We start from the raw sequence: 19,043 nt of genomic DNA on the forward strand, positions 1-19,043 counted from the left end.
TCCCGACCCGGGTCGCAGGACGGTGGCGTCACAGCTGCGCGCCCGCGGCAAGGGGAAAAGCCGGTTGCTGGGGGCGTGAGGAAAAAAGGGACGGCGCCGAACGCGGAAGTGGTGGCGGCGCCGCGGGAAGCAGGTGGAGGCGGTGACCGCGACGTCCGAGATGAGAACCCTGCGCCGAGGAGTGGGGGCTTGCAAACCAGCATCTGCATGGTAGAATCTTCATGAGGTGCAGGAGTGGCTGCGCCTCCCTTCTTCACCTCAGCGAGCACTCAGAGTGATGGTGGTGGTGATGGCGGCAGTTACTCGGACAGCCTCGGTTAAACTGCGCTTCGAGAGGTGAGTGGGGGAAGGGTGGGTTGCTGCCTGGCCTTGCCCTTCGGGGTCTGCTTCTACTTTCCTGGCGCTCCTTTCAGCAGCCATATCCGGGTCCCTACGCGGATCCAACGACTCCTCCGCTGGAGAATGAGATCTTTGGGCATGTTCGTTAAAGGAGAGGAAGGCGAGACCCTTCTCAAGCCTTTAATCTTGTCATTTCTATAGAGATAAAGGAAGGAAGACTTAATCTCAATTTATGGTTCCTGGAGTTCTGGTGTGTACATTAATGCTTTTTCTTTGGGACACTTTAAATACATCCCTTAAAAAGAAAGTAACCCAGGTTTCCCTGTTCAGACCCCACCTAAAGTTCACTGAAGTACATATTTAGATATATAAGAGCTAGAATTAAAGTACCTTGTTGAATACTTCGATCGATCCTTGCAATCTGTGCTAAGGTCTTGGCCATTAAGTTTATGCTTTGCTTGTGTTTCCATCTTCTCCATGTTAGGATACAGGTCTCTAATGAAAACCTTCAAATAGTATTTTTTGTGATACCTACCTTCTAGTCTCAATCGGACCTCGTTTATGACATAACTGAGACATTTTTCTGTTGTAGATATTTTCCTATTGTTTTTCATTTTAGTTCCATTGGGAAAAGTTGCAAATGCATATTTAGACAAGCCCGTGGTATTCTTCTTACCGTGGTGGCATTGTGTAAGGGGGTTGTTTTGAGTACTAGGGCTCCAAATACACTTGCTAGACACTGAGGTTTGGTATATGAATGAAGAGGAAGAGTGATTGGTTGAAAAAGAACTTGGAATTTGTGCAAAAATTAACCAACCTATTGTTGATTTCCCGCAAGAACAGAAGATACCTGAGATGATTCCTTCCCAGTGACTTAGTATTATTTGGAGATGATTCGTTGTTTAGGTAGACTGGTTTACAATTTTTTTTATCCGAGTAAACATCATTGGATAGACTATGGGGTTCAAGATGAGCTCTGATAATTGCAGCCTCTATATCAAATAAATCATTGTGAGATTTCAGTGTAGTACTTCTCAGAGTTCAGCATAAGAAGAATCTGCAAATTTGGAACAAGAGTTACAGCTATAAAATGCCCTAACTGTAATATCAGGAACCATGTGATTTTAAAACTATGAATGGTGTCTGCTCTTCTCTCCTTTCACTCTGCCAAGCAGTCAAGTCAAGCTATACGTTAAAGAAAAAATTTTTTTTTCTTTTACAAATTTCACACGTATAGAAAGAGCTTGGGGCCCTAGGTTTTAATTTTGACTCTGACAGTTACTCATTATGTGACCTTGAATATGCTTCTTTACTTTTCTGAATGTCAGATTCCTCATCTCTAAAACGGAGATAACACCTACCCTCATAAAATTATCAGTATATAGAAGGTACTCATTGATTTACAAAGCTAATTGTTAATAACGTATTGTGTTATTAACAGGGTACTTTGAATGGGCATTTAATGGTTTTATTTAAAATGGAGTTTGAATCATCCAGTAAAATTTTTCAAATATGAGAAGATGTATTCTTGCTTCTGTCAGCATAATGTTTCCACATTTTCATTTCTGTTTCAAATTTTTAAAAAACAAATTTTAATGTCTTCAGTGAGTTTATGGTCTTGTTGAGGGAAACATTCAAATAGTATATACAAGATGATAGTGTGGTAATGAAATGTGTACAACTTAAATGTTAGAAAAATTGGCTGGTTATTTAAGATGACATAGCCTTTTAAGAAGAAACCAGTGTAGCTGTCTGTCACTGTTTTGGCTGTTAAATTTTTCCAAATGGATTTATCATTAACAGTACATGTGTCATAGGAACCGGTAGCTGAATGAACTCACTGAAAATGATGCCAAGGTCGCACCTCCAATTGCAGTGAAGGTTAGGTAGCTCTGTTCTGTTGTGACCATTCATAGTACCCTTAGGCTCACAAATGTTATTGTTCTCAAAGACAATAGGGTGAGAAAACATGAATATATTACCATTCTACTTATGGCAGTGAGTATTATCTATATAAATAATAATATCATATAATCTTAGTCACTTTATCCAAGAGGCATATCAGTATTGCCTTATGGAAGGAGTTTTAAAAATGCGTTTTGAATAAAATATGTATTTGATGTGAAAATTATTCATCCTGTGAAAGATAAAACTAGAAGAGAGTAATAACAAGACTGAGGAGAGCAGAGTATTGAAAAAAAAAATTGAAAGGAGTTTAGACATCTGAAGATTTTTATATCTCTGATAGTGTCCTGAAGTGTAACAGCCTATTTAATTTATTTTGGGGGTAAATAATATGTGCATGTGTATAAACTTTCTAAGGTGTTAACGGGAAAACAGTAAAATTCCTACTCTCAGCTACCTAGTTCTACTGGCTAAAGACAGCCAGTATTTGATTTTTCGTGTTGTTACATTGACATTGGATCCTTACCACAGCAAGACAGATAAAATCACTGTTTTATCAATGAAAAGGCTGAGGCTAAGGCAAGTTGTATTCTGTCCAAGGTCACACACTTAACCAAATGTCAGAACTAGAAATAGAACCCAGGTCTTTTATCTTCTGATCCAAGAAGTCTACTGCCTCTCCAACTTTTGCCATAAAACTTAGAATTCAGTTTTATCAGAACATGAAAGCAGTTTAAGTTTAGAGTAACCTTATACTAGTTTGTAGGTAAAACTTCTTACCCAAGCATAATTGTAACCATATGTAATTATTACACAGCAATGAAAAGAATAATATATAGTCAGTTTTAAAAAGAAAGGCTTTCCCTACTATTTCTGTTCAAATCTATATATTCAATTAGCTTGCAAGAAACTACAACTTTTTATAACTAAGTTTGTTTATTTACACCCATAATATTTTTCAAGAATTTAAGATTCAAAAACTTTTAAAAATAGCATGTGTAATATTTGGAATAATATAAAGTGCTTTTTGATATTTCAGAAATGCTGAAGCATCCGCAGCCTCAGATTTGTGAGGTATGTTTTTGTGCGGATTTTCTAGCCTTATATGTGACCTTTGTTCCCTCTCATTCCTTTTCCTGAATTTTGCCACTTTCCCACCTTGTATTTTTAAAAATTAGGTTCTTCTACATGGAAGACTCTAAGAAACACTGGAAAGCAGCTAATATGTATTTTCATTAAGCTCAATGTGTGTTATTTTCATACAGTTTAATCCTGGCAGTAAAAACATGAGGCAGTTGGCACTACCCAGATTTTATGTGAAAACTGAAGCTAAATGAAATTTTTAAAATCAGGTGGCATAGCTAGTAAGTGACAAAGTCTGAATTTTAGATCATGTTTGATGATTTAGCAGTTCATGCTATTTCATCTGCACCATGCTTCATTTTTAACTATGGTATAGTGAAAAACTAGATTGTTAATTTTTTATGGATCTTTAAAACTTAAAATTTTTCTTTTTAGTCTAAATTGCTCTCATAGGAAAAAAGACTGCAAGGAAATTGGCCAAAATGTCTAAACTGATTGACTCTAGATAATTGAATTATAGTTTTTTTGCCTTTTTGAACTTTCTGAATGTTCTATATATTTTATGAGCGTACATTATTTTTATAATTAAAAAATTACAAATTGAAAGGAAAAAATACATCCAAATTATTTTCTAAAAAATTACATCAAATAGCTTAAATATTCTTTTTTTTCTCTGAAGATACCAGAGATGTGTTTTATTATTTTTTTGTATGTATGTTTTTTATTGAAGTATAGTCAGTTTACAATGTTGTGCCAGTTTCTGGTGTACAGCATAATGCTTCAGTCATACATGAACATACATAGATTCATTTTCATATTCTTTTTCACCATAAGTTACTAGAAGATATTGAATATAGTTCCGTATGCTATACAGTATGAACTTGTTTATCTATTTTATATATATTAGTATCTGCAAATCTCCAACTCCCAGTTTATCCCTGAATAGCTTAAACATTCTGGTTTCTAAGATTCTCTTAAGGTTTTTCCACTTTTAGAAGCTTATAGTGCCAGCTCTTAGTTTTCTGTTCCCTCTTCACTTTAAATTGACCTTCTTTAGTGACAAGTCTTAGATGTTTCTCATTATCTTTAGTTAACATGTTCGGGGAACATATGCTCATTTTAATATTAGCCCTAGTTAATGTTTCTCCCACAGTTTGTTCCACAAAAAGGATTTATAATGGGTTAAATGTAGGAAACTATGGCTTACGCAGGTTTCTTAACTGAAGGACCTCTTGGAACTTTTTGCTAAATATGCATTGTAATCTTTCAGAGGTGAAGTGGTTCCCAAACTTGTTTGACAAGGAAACCTCTGTTTCTCTAGAATATGTATTAACATCTTTTAGCACTATTGTCCACAGGAGTTCAAACTGGGGGACACTGGCATAACCAAACTATAATTAGGAAATTAAGTGGAGAAAGTTCAGAGTAGGGAAGGGAGAAGGGAGGATGTGGTGGTGCTAATCAGTGTTTTTTTGTTTGTTTGTTTTGTTTTTGTTTTTTTTAAGTAAATACAGTTAAGTCCCATGAGCCATGGCTTGGTAGCATGAAAAAGGAGATACTTTAAAATATTTACTGGAAAATGAACTTGTATTGCTTTTGTTAACTAGAAAAAAACATTTTTTAGTTCAGATTTTTTTTCTTAATTTGAACAAAACCATTTTTCATATTTTTCCTTAACCTGCCAAGGAATTTATCTGTCAACTACTATCCAGTATAGTCCATTTGTGACCCCTAATAAATGTTTCCATAGAATTGAACTCAAATATCAGACTATGATCAATATTAAGGACTATGATCCACAGAATCCAATTCAGATATCATGGATTATGACCAGAATCTGTTCAAGGAGTTTTGGGGCATATGATGGCGGGTAAACTTTGGAATCATGTATTTGATAAGGAAATTCCCAGGGTTAAATTACTACCAGAAAAATAATTTGTTTACACATTCTTTATGTAGTAAATTATTCTGTGTATGATCAATTTTTTAAATTTAATATTTATATGAATTCTGGTTTTAGATATGCATCAGCATTGAAGACATAGTAGTTCAATGAATAATTCATACAGTAATGCTCAATTATCCAACATCATAGAGAATACAAATGAAGTGTTTAGATAAATGAAGGTTAGCCCTTTAATTATTGGCTTTTTAAACTGTTTTCTATGGAAATCTTGAATTAAAATCACCTTCCCAGCCTTATTCAAGAGAATTAAGGTAAATGTTATTTAAATCTGTTATTAGTATAGAATGGTCACATTCGATTTATTCTTTTATTACTGTCTTTGCAGTTGATGGTAGGACCTAGAATCAAATGGCTAGTGAATCTGGGAACTTGCCTTCTTTTTCTTGAAAAAAGCTTTTATATAAACTTGCTTTAGACATTTGCCTCTTGCTCATTAAGTAATAATATTTTAAAAATGTCACTGTGTACTCCCCAGGGCAATGTAACTTAGATTCCTTCATAAAAAATTAATTATTGAATTAAGAAGCAAAGCAACCTTCTCCCAAGTGATTCTTTCACCCTCTTTAAAAAAAACGAAACAAAACAAAACAAAGACTTCTTGTTAATTACAAAGATCTTTGATTTGTCAACACCTTTCAAAGTATCATCTTTGATTTCTATACTACATAAAAATGATGGTAAAGCTGCGTTCTTTTCATTTTGTGTCTCATTTATCTCATTTCAGTTTGTATACAATTTCAACAATTAATGATAGGGTATTTGAAAGGACTCATTCAAATTCAGAACCCTACACTTTTTTTTTAACATTCAGATTTTACATGTATGGGAAGACAACGAAACACTTTTTCTTCTTTCTTTAAGCAGGTGCTGGGGATTGAACCCAGAACCATGTGCATGCTGAGCATTTGCTTTACCACTGAGCACTTTTTTTAAACTCATCTTTAGTCTTTAAAAATAAAAAAAATTAAAACTTTCTCACTAAAAATTAATGTTTTTATTGAAACCAATATTATTGAATTTTTTAATTTTATGAATTTTGGTTTAATGAAACTTTTGGAAGAGATTAGAAAATCTTTTTCCATGTGTTTAAGTGCAAAGATGTGAGAATTTATATACTTGATGCATTTTTATCATTTTTGTAACAAAATGATGTGATAGTGAAGGAAATTCTGAATGTCTTTTTTTTCTAAAAGGATCACTTCATAGCAAAAGTTTTTTTTAAAGTGGTTACTTTCTTAGTAATTAAGATGTTATCTAAACCATGAAGAGACCAGTTAAATGTTTTGTTTTGCCTTTCTTTCTTAATATTCCTAAGTAGCTTCTCAGAGCCAATTATTATCCCAGTAAACTGCATCAAATTTGTAATTTTGTAAGAAAAAAATGCATAACTTGTCTTAATTTCAACAACATAAGTACTTTGCTCTGAGATAACTACCAAACCTTGTGTGTTATAAGATTTCTATGATTTCTATTTACCAAGTATTGTAAGGATTCTCTTATTTAAGATATGTAATCCACAAATCTATTCCAACAGTGGGGAAACAGTTGCAGTGCAGTGAAAATGAACAGAGAAACTGAGAGGGCTGCCAGCAAGTCCTCAGCTTTTTGGAGCTCCCACTCTTGCCTCAAGAATAGCACTGCATCACACACAAGTAATCATCTGACAATGATTGGAAGTATTGCCTGCCATATATTCAATATTAATAAATTTTAATTTTTAGACAAATATAAATAGAAGTTAAATTTTCTTCCTCCTTTGAAGATTACAGCATTAAGTGACATTCTGGTCTGTATATTGATATGATATATTTTACCAAATATATTTTTGCCATAACAGTTTATAAAAGTGGAAGCATAAACTCAGTTTTCTAGCAAAAGAATAGCTATGTGAAATTTATATAAGGTTATTAGTCTTAGATTTTAAAAAATTGTCAGAAGAAAATACTCTATTTACTAACTTTTTAAGTATAGGTAAATGTATGGAAAAGTCATCTAAGGCAATGGTATTTTTTATTTTATGGAAACTTATAGCATTAGCACATATAAAACAGGTTAACCTAAAATCCATAGATACTTGATTGATTAGTACCTATTATATACAAGTTGGCAAGCCTTGCCAAATATAAACCTGTTATATTAGCATGTAAACTTGTATAGAGTAAGGCTGGAAATTAGTTCTCTGGGGGAAAATGTCAAATTGTTTTATAGCTTCATGGTCTGTTGAGTTTTGGCTGTACTTGGCTTATTGATCCTTTTTACTTTGAAACATTAGTTATCATCCTGAAAATTATATTTGCTCATAAATTTTGTAGTTAGCATTGAGCTAGAGACAGGTATTTCTGTGATTTCTTTAATTATGAACTCTATAAAATTGGCTTACCTGCTTTAATAAAACAACATGTAATATCTGTTCCTTTTTTAGAAGTGAAAGAATATGTTAACATTTATTATATATTTGCTATATTTAGGATCTGAGCTGCTTATTTTACATATATTATTTCATTTAATCCCCAACAGCCCAATAAAATAGATAGCATCAGTATCTCCATTTTCCAGATGAAGAAACTGAGGTTTCAAGGTCATGTGGCTAGTACAAAATAAACTGGACTCAAACTGTATTTCTAATGCCTGCCATCATTGTGCTGTGGAATTCCATCCTTGTCATATACACGTATAGAGATATTGAAAATGTTTAAATAGTTACTTCCAGGTGGTAGGATTGTGGAAGAGTTTTACTTTTTTCCTTCATAGCTTTTAAGTTTGAATTTTTCATGGTGAATATGAAGTACTATTTTTATTTATGTCTATTAAAATGATGTACATACCTAGGTTAAAATTAAATTAAGCTGAAAAACTTAGATGAGCTAAGAAATCGTGCAGTCCTTTCCTGCCCATTCCAAAGGCATCTACTTCCAAATTTTTAAACTTTTTTCCGATATTTACCTTCATATTTCTAAATCATTTGCTTATACTTCTTTTTCTTGGTGTATCAGTAGACATGGTTGTGCTCCTGTTATGATAGAGGATTTACCTCTTTTTTAGTCTCCCTCCTCTCTTTCCATTCTCTTATTACACAAAGAGCCTTATGTCCTTGTGTGGTTGTATGGACTGGTTGCTCTCCAGCAGCTCCAGATACCCTGTTTTCTGGAGGTGTCCTTTCTTAATTATCCCAGGGACTCACAATTCCTCTCTTATGTTAAATATCTTGTTTCCTATGTCATGTCCCTTGTTTTGGGTTTACACCATAATTTTTGAAGAGCACATCCTCCTGTATGAGGTAAAATTGTTGATACTTTGCACTTCGGAAAATTTCTTTATTTTATCCTATTTCATTGGTAGTTTGGCTGGGTATCTCTTCAAGGTTGGAAGCTGTCCTCTAGCTTCCAATGTTACTTACTCTTGAGAAAACAGATGGTATTTTATTTATAATCCTTTGTGACTTTTTTCCCTCAGGAAGTCTTTCTTTCTTACTTTCTCTCTCTTTCTCTCTTGGCTTGGTCATATACATTGATTGTAAGAGCACTTAACATGAGATCCACCCTCTTAACAAATTGATAGGCATGCAATGCAGTGTCATTGCCTATAAGACAGGAAGACTTTGGTATCTCCTCTTTATCTCTAGGGTTCTAAAGTTTTAGAATAACGTAACTTGGTGTGTATTTTCCCTCATGCTGGGCACTCATTGTGTTCCTTTTATATGGAGGCTCTTATCCTTCAGTTCTGGGAAATTTTCTAATACACTTTCTTTTATAATTTCTCCCCTTTATTTTGTTGTTATTTTCGGTGAAACGTCTGTATTGATACTCTAATTTTCTTATCTTCTCTTTCTAGTTAACCATTTTTTCCTCTTTTTTATTATTTCCTCAACTTATCTTCTAACTTTCTTATTAAATACTTTATTTCTGCAATCATGATTTTAATTTCCAAAATCTTCTTATTCTCTGATTGTCCCCACCTTGTCTTACTCATTCATTGGTATATCTTCTCTTGACTTGGAAGAAATCTATTTTATTTCCTGTTGCTTTCATGGTTACTGTTTTCTCCAAGTTCTTTATGTTTTAGTCACTGTTGTTTATGCTAGAGGCTTTCCTCAAAAGTCTGGTGACCTGTCATATTCTAGAGTGAATGAAGCACAACAATGCTGCCTAAAAGCTGTATGTGAGCAGGCAGGGCTTGTGGATGGATGAGCTTCACAGCATGCTTGGGTAGCCCTCCAGCTTTTTATTGGAGGATATCTAGTTATCAGCATCCGTAGATCTTCTCTCTCTGGCTGTTCTGTTTCTCCAAAAGAGCACCTTCCAGTATCCTATTAGGAGGTATAAGTCTGGCTGCGGGAGTTCTGGAAGCTAGAGGGAAGAAGGGAGCAGGGAACTTTCCTTCTGATTTTAGTCCCAAAGCCTGCCCCCTGTCCTCACTGTGTCTGGCATCCAAAGTCGTGAGCCTCTCTGGTTCAGTTTCTCCAAATAATAAATATCCCATCTCTTCTAAGTGTAGAAGTAACCAGAGAGGTCCAACTGCACTTAAACAAATTTTCAAACTGCCTCCCATTTTCTGCCCTGTTCTCCATCCATATTTTCTGTAGCACCTGGTTCCTCTGGGTCCTGGACTTTGCCTGCTCTGTTGGCTTGCTTCTCATCCATGTTGCCTCTGTGCCTGGTGTCACCCACCTCTCCACTGCTGAGTCAGTCGTTGCTACTCTGTTCATTTTCTGTCCTTGTATTTTGTGACTCATGTTATAGATAATCTGCTAGTTTCACTGAAGATGAGGTTTGTGTTTTTATTTCTCATTTTCCCTTCTGAGAGAACTGACTTCTGAGAGAAGGATGGAGCCAAAAGGTTTTCACTTAACCATTTTAAAAACAGATCGTTCTTTCTTTTATACTCAAAAAAACTTTTTTTTTCATTTTGAGGGAAAATCAAGTTATACTACTCATTAAGAAATTTAATATGGAAGGCAGCAGTTATAACTAAAGGAAGCATTAGAATCACTAAAAGTTTATAGGAGATTCAGTTGTTTTTGAAAGTAGAGAGAAGTTAAGAGAGAGAAACAGAAGCAGGCCCTGGTAAAGGTGGAATGTCATCAAGAGCAGAGGTAGGGAGCTTAGCTCTGATATCGAAATGAAGGAAGATGAGGGAGCTCATACCCATAAAGTAAAGTTGATCACAGAGTTAGTAAACTGCTATTTTGATATTTGTAAAGTAAGTAAATTACCAGGCATCTCGATCCTTGGATGATATACTTTTCACATTACCATGCTGAATTAAAAAGTTGAAATTATATAGTGTTAATAAAAAAAATCTGCTTGGGGCTCCTTTTTAATTTATATCTTGAAAAATCTAAGTGTACGCTCTTAGTAACAAGTATCTCTTCTAATTGGTAACGCTCATTCTTCAGCCTACTTTGTAGCTTCTACCTGTTTATTTTTGTTCAGTGGAATTTACTCAACAAACAGCCAAAACATACTATTGAATATAATTTTGGTGTACTAAGTGATGATGTTTCTTACAAATTAGATTTTAAAATATTTTTCTCTGTGGATTTTAAATGATTATGTACCAGTGAGCTGACTAAATCAAAATAAGTATAATCGCCAGGTGCTATTCAGTGTTTAGAAAAGGGGTACTTTTATGTGGCAAGCCTTTATCATTAATTCACACTTTAAAGTACTTCCCAATCATGTTTTCCACTGCAGATACTTGTTTCAAACCCTACTGCTTTGAAATTGGATCTAAACATTTATTTGGCTGTTCAGATTGTTAATGCTCCTCTGACATAATCAGAAGCTTAATCATTGTTAGAATGTTGAGTACAACTGATTTTCTCAGTCATGAAATTCAATTTTCACTTGTGAAATAGAGATTATTGAATCCATCCCCCCAATTCTGGGCTTAAATCTTATTCCACCTAAGAATAGGTAAGTAGTTTTCATCTTTGACCAATCATTACTATTAGTCTTAATAAAACTCAGTATTTTGCATTATAATTCTAATATATCCAGCCAATTTTATAGGAAAGGCATTGCCCTATAGGGCAATTTTGTCTGCTTGTTTTTCATAATTATCAAGAAGAATACAAGGAAGTGTGTGTAGTACTAAATTTTTATCTAATTCCGAATTTTGTAAAAACTGCCTAGACCAATATTGAAGTTGACCAGTTTTTAAAACAAGTTGACAAAATAGCATTGGGAATTCTGCACGACATTTCTGCTGTTCACTGGTGATTATTTATTTAATAAATTCTTAACAGCTTTTATAACTTAAAACTTCATATTTTCAATCAATAGGAAAGAGAACAAGAAGAGAAGTGAAGAAACTATACAGGGTAATGGTCCTCAAACACCAGCTCACCAGTTTCTCACTATCTTACAAATAATTCCCTGGTCTGCTATGAAATTTAAAAAGTAATAGGAGGAGAGATTGGCAAGATGTACCTCAAAACCAGAAATTTTTCACATTTCAGACATACATTTTGGCTCAGAGAGGAGGCTGGGCTCTTGCAAATTAGCTGTGGGAAGGGAACTCGGATTCTTAACTCTATGGCACTATGAAATTACTAGTATATGGTAACACAGTTTATTAAAATGGTAACAAAAGATCTTGGAACTGCCTTCCAACATTTCTAGTACTTCTTTTAATTTACTAATTATCCTTTTTCATATTTTCATCTTGTGTCTAATTGAGGCTTAATATATAAACTATACAATGTTAATGACAAATGATTAATTTTTTTTCCTTAGATACATCCAGAAAGTGCCCAGAAGAGACTTCCTGCCGGAAAAACTGAAAAAGCAGTATTTATAACAGTGGAATTTGTGGATAATTTGTTAAAATGGCAGAAAATAGTGAAAGTAATAAGAATGCAGATGTAAGGCCCAAAACTAGTCGGAGTCGAAGTGCAGATAGAAAGGATGGTTATGTGTGGAGTGGAAAGAAGTTATCTTGGTCGAAAAAGAGTGAAAGTTGTTCAGATGCTGAAACAGTGAATGCTGTAGAGAAAACTGAAGTTCCTTTACGGAGTCAAGAAAGGAAGCACAGCTGTTCATCTATCGAGTTGGACTTAGATCATTCCTGTGGGCATAGATTTTTAGGCCGATCTCTTAAACAGAAACTGCAAGATGCCGTGGGGCAGTGTTTTCCAATAAAGAATTGCAGTAGTCGGCACTCTTCAGGGCTTCCGTCTAAAAGAAAAATTCATATCAGTGAACTCATGTTAGATAAGTGTCCTTTCCCACCTCGATCAGATTTAGCCTTTAGGTGGCATTTTATTAAACGACACACTGCTCCTATAAGTCCCAAATCAGATGAATGGGTAAGCACAGACCTGTCTCAGAGTGAATTGACGGATAGCCAGCTAAAACAACGGAGAAACATGGAAGAAGAGGTCAACTGTTTCTCACATACCAGTGTTCAGCCCTGTGTCATAACCACTAACAATGCTTCGGGTAGAGGTGGTCGTAGGGCTGACTCTATGATGAACCTGGCTTCAAATAACAGTGTAGAAGATAGTGATATGGATTCAGATGATGAAATTATAACACTTTGCACAAGTTCCAGGAAAAGAAACAAACCCAAATGGGAAATTGATGAAGAAATCCTGCAGCTGGAAACACCTCCTAAGTACCATACCCAGATTGATTATGTCCACTGTCTTGTACCAGACCTCCTTCAGATCAATAACAATCCATGTTACTGGGGCGTTATGGATAAATATGCAGCTGAAGCTCTACTAGAAGGAAAACCAGAGGGCACCTTTTTACTTCGAGACTCAGCACAGGAAGACTATTTATTCTCTGTTAGTTTTAGACGCTATAGTCGTTCTCTTCATGCTAGAATTGAACAGTGGAATCACAACTTTAGCTTTGATGCACATGATCCTTGTGTCTTCCATTCTCCTGACATTACTGGACTCCTAGAACATTATAAGGACCCGAGTGCCTGTATGTTCTTCGAACCACTTTTATCCACTCCTTTAATTCGGACTTTCCCCTTTTCCCTGCAGCATATATGCAGAACGGTTATTTGTAACTGTACAACTTATGATGGCATTGATGCCCTTCCAATTCCTTCTTCCATGAAATTGTATCTGAAAGAATATCACTATAAATCAAAAGTTAGAGTACTCAGGATTGATGCACCAGAACAACAATGCTAGGAAAAGGGTTGGAACATGAGAATGATTGTATGCATATTTTCATTTAATATTTTATTTTTCTTATTATGCCACTTTGAATTTTTCTACAAGGGCAGTTGAAGTGTAAAATAAACCTCTGCCCTAAATTTTACTTTCAGATCAGTTTATTTTTCTTAGGATACAGTAATGTTTAAGGTTACACACTAGGGGTTAATGGATACTTTTGCCCAGGTGTTTGGTTTTTGATTTTATCATTTAGATTGTATACTTAATTTTTTCCTTTTCTTAACTAATTTGCATATGATCCAGGGATATTTGAAATTTGGTAGGCATTGCAAACACAAATAATCTGTATTTCATACTTTTCTTTAAAAATAATCCTTTGTCCTTTTCTACATACAAAATGCTTTGTTAACCTATGCCATTGACATTCCTACACATAAAATAGTTTCCCCATCCCTTTTTAGAGTTGTTTTAAAATTCTTCAGTAAAGCTGAGTGTATTGTAATTTACAATCCACACTAATGTAATTGATGGGTTTTTTGTAATTTACTAATAGGGATGTTAAAGGTTAACAAAATGACTTAAATCAAACTTGATGTGTTTTCACTTTAAGTAAAGTAAGATTACTAAACTTGATTAATCTGCTCAGTAAGAATCAACTGAGGACATATTTCGGAGATGAATTTATTCTATAATGTGGCATGGTCATTTGTTATTCTTTGAATAGATCTTTCTCTCAACCTGGAAGAGTTGCCATCTTCAGAACCTAAGTATTATTCCTTTCTCACTGGAAGCTTTAAAAATAATGATAATACTATTAATAACTAGTAGTTACTAAAGTAAGAAAGCAACGGGGGTTTCTCTGTATTTACTTATGAACTTTGCTTCTGCATAGCACTTTTATAGAAACTCTGAGCTTTTTACTTTGGAGAAATGCCACAGCTTATAAACAGGCACAAATTTCCATTGGTAACCGAAGAGATCTAAGTAGTTTTTCATTATTTTAAATTGAGCTTGAATAAAAATTTAAGAAGTAAACATGGAGCTGAGTATTCAGGGGGCTTAATATTGTTTTGATCTTCAGGTTTCAAATAATTATTCCTATTTTCAGAATTAATCTATTATGGCTTCAAAAAACAGAAAACATTTTGAGAGTTACAGGGCTTATGCCATACTGAACAATACTGGGCACCAGGCATAATATTTTACATTTACTATCTCAAGAACAGGGAAGCATTTTTAGAAACATCATGATCCCAATGTAGTAAAATAGATGGAGTGATCGCCTATCCAACTCTTTTTGAAAGAATCAGTGAATACTAAGTTTCCTAGACAGTTGTTTCTTCTGGTGAGTTGTCAACCCCTTTGTACAAATTAGCATTTTTAGTATCATAGTAATCTATTTCTTGATGCTAGCTTAGCTCTGGTAGAAAGCAGCATCTACTTGGATTGAAACAAATTTTACTCAAATTTCCAAGTTAGGTGTTTCTTCAGTATCATTGCTTTTATGGTGAAGTAGCATTTCCCTTTCCAGTTCTGCTGTTAACATAAAGGTGGCATTTTTAAATAATTGCTTAAATAAATTTTCAGCAGTTATCACAATATTAAACAATCTATTACCATTATCCTCTAGCATTTCTTTCTTCTCAGTGATCTCGAGATTGTCTTGGTTCTAGTGAGGGCTAGCTACTAAAATGGCACCTCTCTTAGCACGGATGAGGCTCAGGATATCAACACCAGTGTCAGAATAAATATCTCTTCTAAAGATGGTATTTCCCTTTTACAAAAGTGGGGAAGTCTCATACTACCTCATCTTTATTGTGGCGCTTTTGTAGATCACTGAGAAGCTTATCTTATTTGCCAATATAACACTTCCTAAATATCCATCTTTAGTGAAAGAAAATTAATAGTATGGTAAGACTCTACCCATGATTATAGTTTTTTATCAGAATTTGATATTGAGACTTTCTGTTTCTATGAAACAATATTGTTTTAAATGTTTTTCTTTTAAAAATAACTTTTTATCAGTACAGAAAAACAAAGGATGACTAGCTACCAAATATTCTGTTAAATGGTAATTTTATAAAGAAAAGTGAAATATAATTACGTTGTCTTTTATAATGGTAAAAATTAGTATTTATATAAAAATCAAGATCTAAGTAGCTTTTCATGATATTCAGACTGGTTGCTTGTGATATATTTTCTCTGGCTTTCTAATGTTTTCAACTTCAAGGTATTGATAGGTGTTAACATTTTCAAAATACTGCCATTTATACAGCCTTGAAGTAAATGATCTAATAAATGAAAGCAGGGAAGAGACTGATTTACTCTGAAACAGTTTGTATTTTTCCTTTGCTATTTGCAACATTGAAAAGAAATCTGGAAAGTAGACGTATAAGATTTGAGAAGGGAATTGTTTACCATGAAGGAAAAAGAAGAGTAATAATAAGTTAGTTAATTTTTTAAAGCATGAAGGGATTGGAATTTAGAAAGGTTAAATCCTTTCTCAGTGATTTTTGAGGATATGTTTGGAAGAACATTCAGTATGCAGAAGCTTAACTCATTAAAAAATGTAAAAATGTAATTACTGGAATTATGTGTAAGCAAAATGAGTATAAGTTTTGAGAGGAACAATGTGGAAAGATAAATATATCTAAATATAAATTTTGTAACTCTTAAGTTGGACATTGTGTGCATTTGAAAAGTGTAAATTTCAGAGTTAAGAAAGCGTTCAGCATGGTGGAAATGTGTAGAGTTTATTGGTGAGAGAGAATGGGGTTAAAAGAAACAAGATAAAATATTAAAATTAAGAACTTAGGCATTACCTCAGGGAAAAGCCTTGACAGTGAAAGGGAACTACTTAATCGCTAATAGCTAGTCTGGACCAGACACTTAAATGCGCTTTGGGAATCATCCTGCACTAACCAGGAAATAAACTTGACTTTTGTATTTCTCTATGAAGCTTTCAGGAGTACCCCCCTTGCTCCCCCTTTTTTTTAAGCTACATCATCTTGCTTCATCCTAGAATTCCTGAAACACGCTGAGTTTTTTAGGTTCTTTGAGCATTTTTATGATTTATGAATTATATCTGATCTTTCTATAACCATGCCATTCACTTAAATAATTCATAGAGGGGATGGTTTAATTTAAAGGAAGACCTAATAGGAAGAAGATTGAAGGAAGCTTTTAGTCAGCCTGCGGCTAGATTTATTGATTTGGTGATCAGACCTGTGTTCTTTCCTGAATTTCAGCTAATGGCAAACTGTGGTCAAAAAATGGCTTTCAGTTAAAGTTTTGATGTCTTATTATAAATAATATAAAGAACGTCTAAGTAATTAGAAATCCTTTTAAAAAAAAAAAGAGCGAATGTGGCAAATAGGACTCATCATTATACAAATTCCATTTCTTTTTATAAGAAAAACACAAACCATTATCACTTATTCATGAGCCAAAGCCATTAAGATAAATCAAGTTATCAGCTTCCTGTTTCTGAAGTTTGGATCATTTTATAGATCCATGTAATAGAGAGCTTCCTTCCTATGAAACAAAAACCTTGAGACCTAACTCTTATAAATACATTTATAGTTTTTGTTAAAAATCTTTTTTGTCACTTTTAGCTATAACCAGAGTCAAATAGGTTATATATTGATTTTAGTAGAGCAAATTTCACAGGAAGAAGATTTAGTTATGTAACATTCCTGGAGACAACACAAGGGAAACTGTTTCGATGTAAAATAGATTGTGTGTTAGGTAATTTAATGCCCAAATGAATAAAGGATTTTAAGTCAAGCAGCTTATTGTTTCTACTTTGGAAAAAAACTTAGTTTTAACATAATTAGTTTTATATTCATTTTTATTTCTAAAGAGCAGAAAGCACAAGGGGTTTTTCTTTTTCAATGGCCTATTAGAAATGAGCAACACGACAAGTCTGTCTATACTATCCTAATACATTAAGAAATGGACACAAAATAGAAATTTTGGAAATGGTTTGGCTTCTAAGTAGAAATGTAGACTAATGGATATATAAACCCAGTGGAAACGGACTTAAGGCACATGAATCCTGTTTCAAATAAAGCCAGTCTTTTTTTTTTTTTTAAGTGAAGTAGTCAATTACAGTGTGTCCATCTCTTGTGTACAGCACAATGTCCTAGTCATGCATATACATACATACATTAGTTTTCATATTTAAGCCAGTCTTTTTGATTTACTTTTTAATTTTGAATAGATTACTCAATCCTAAATCTTTCTTTGCTTTCATTTCCTAGCACATAAAGTATAGATAATACTATTTGTCACTTGACTTCCCGAAGGTTAATTCTTCAATTTAGAGGTCACCCTTGGAGCATACTTGAAAATAATTTCTGTACAATACTAATGTGATGATAGGTTTTCAAAGTATCCCCTTAGTGAATCCTGCAGATTCACATTCACTTCTTTTACTCTGTAATAGGCTTTCTTGACTTGATTTGACAATAAAGATAACGGTACAGCTTGAATTTATGATTTAGACTCTGCAATTAGATGGACAGTTGCAATTTTCTCTTACCCTTAATAAGGTTTGTGTAAAATTGATGTTTGCCTAAGTTATTTTAAAAGTTGATTACATTTGCAGGAAGTAAAGATAATCACTTTTGCTGTGGTTATAATCAAATCTAAGCTTTCAGACTTGAGAGTGTAAAACTCAAGGACATTTACTTAAATTATGCCGACTTTGCTAGAATTGGATAAATTCTGTATAAACCAAGTATGAACTTGATATATACTTGAATATACAGAGTTTAAATAGTAACTTCATAAAGCTATTAGTACTCTTACCAGTCCCACTTGTATGATCCACCCTTTAACCAAAAAGGAGTGTTTCCATTTTTATTTCTAATCCTTGAAGTTGAATGTCTCTTGGATGTGAGTTCAAATAAAATGATCTGAATAAATTTTCATTTATTAAAACTTCATATATAAAATCCAAAGTCTTTGTAGTTTGTTTTTTAAAACATTGTATAACTTTACCTGGCACATTCAACTTAGAACCTGGTAAGAGAAAATTTTAAATCTGTATTACACGTTTTCCTTTCAGTTTTTAGTGTGTCCTTTTGGGTCTTCCCAGAAGCAGATGCCAAGATGTGCTTAAATGTGCAAGAGACTTACTGGAGGGTGGTGGACATCTATGAAGAATAAAGGGAAAGGGAGCAGGAGAAGGTGGGGAAATCTTCCTACCACATTGCAAGTCTGACATCTGTGAAAGAAATTGAAGGAAGGATTGGGTAGGGTGGGCAGCGCAGTTCTAAGAAAGCTAGGTGGGGATTTAGTTCCCTATAGAGCTTGCCTGTAGGAGCCCATATAGGACAAGAATGGCCTGGCCTAGCTCTTGAACTCCCACCATGCTGAGTTATTGGCTGGGAGCATGGGAAAAGCTGGGGCTGCCAGCACTGTGATAAACACGGCCAGGACTAGGGTGGGGTGAGTGAGGCACTCAATGCGGTCACAAATTTTTTGACTAAAAACCTCAGTAATGAAAAATACTATTTTTGTCCAACATCTAGAAATCAGAATCAATGCCCCCCCAAAAACAAGCAGAATATCAAATTTTTATTTTTTTATTTCATTTTTTGCAGGGGA

At 34.1% G+C, this 19,043-nt stretch overlaps 1 protein-coding gene across 1 annotated transcript; it reads left to right on the forward strand.

Annotated features, from left to right (window-relative positions):
* Nucleotides 1-43: 43 nt before the first annotated feature.
* On the forward strand, nucleotides 44-18,394 carry SOCS4 (suppressor of cytokine signaling 4). The gene is made up of 2 exons (XM_006180824.3): nucleotides 44-336; nucleotides 12,031-18,394. The coding sequence occupies exon 2, from the start codon at nucleotides 12,123-12,125 to the stop codon at nucleotides 13,443-13,445; it is 1,323 nt and encodes a 440-aa protein (XP_006180886.1). The 5' UTR covers nucleotides 44-336; nucleotides 12,031-12,122; the 3' UTR covers nucleotides 13,446-18,394.
* The last annotated feature ends 649 nt before the right edge of the window (nucleotides 18,395-19,043 follow it).

The sequence above is a fragment of the Camelus ferus genome, chromosome 6, assembly GCF_009834535.1.
Source record: "Camelus ferus isolate YT-003-E chromosome 6, BCGSAC_Cfer_1.0, whole genome shotgun sequence".
In the NCBI taxonomy this organism is placed as follows: Eukaryota; Metazoa; Chordata; class Mammalia; order Artiodactyla; family Camelidae; genus Camelus; species Camelus ferus.

Excerpts from the sequence above, each read along its gene's own strand:
- SOCS4 (XM_006180824.3), top strand. The coding sequence starts at position 12,123 with ATGGCAGAAAATAGTGAAAGTAATAAGAATGCAGATGTAAGGCCCAAA.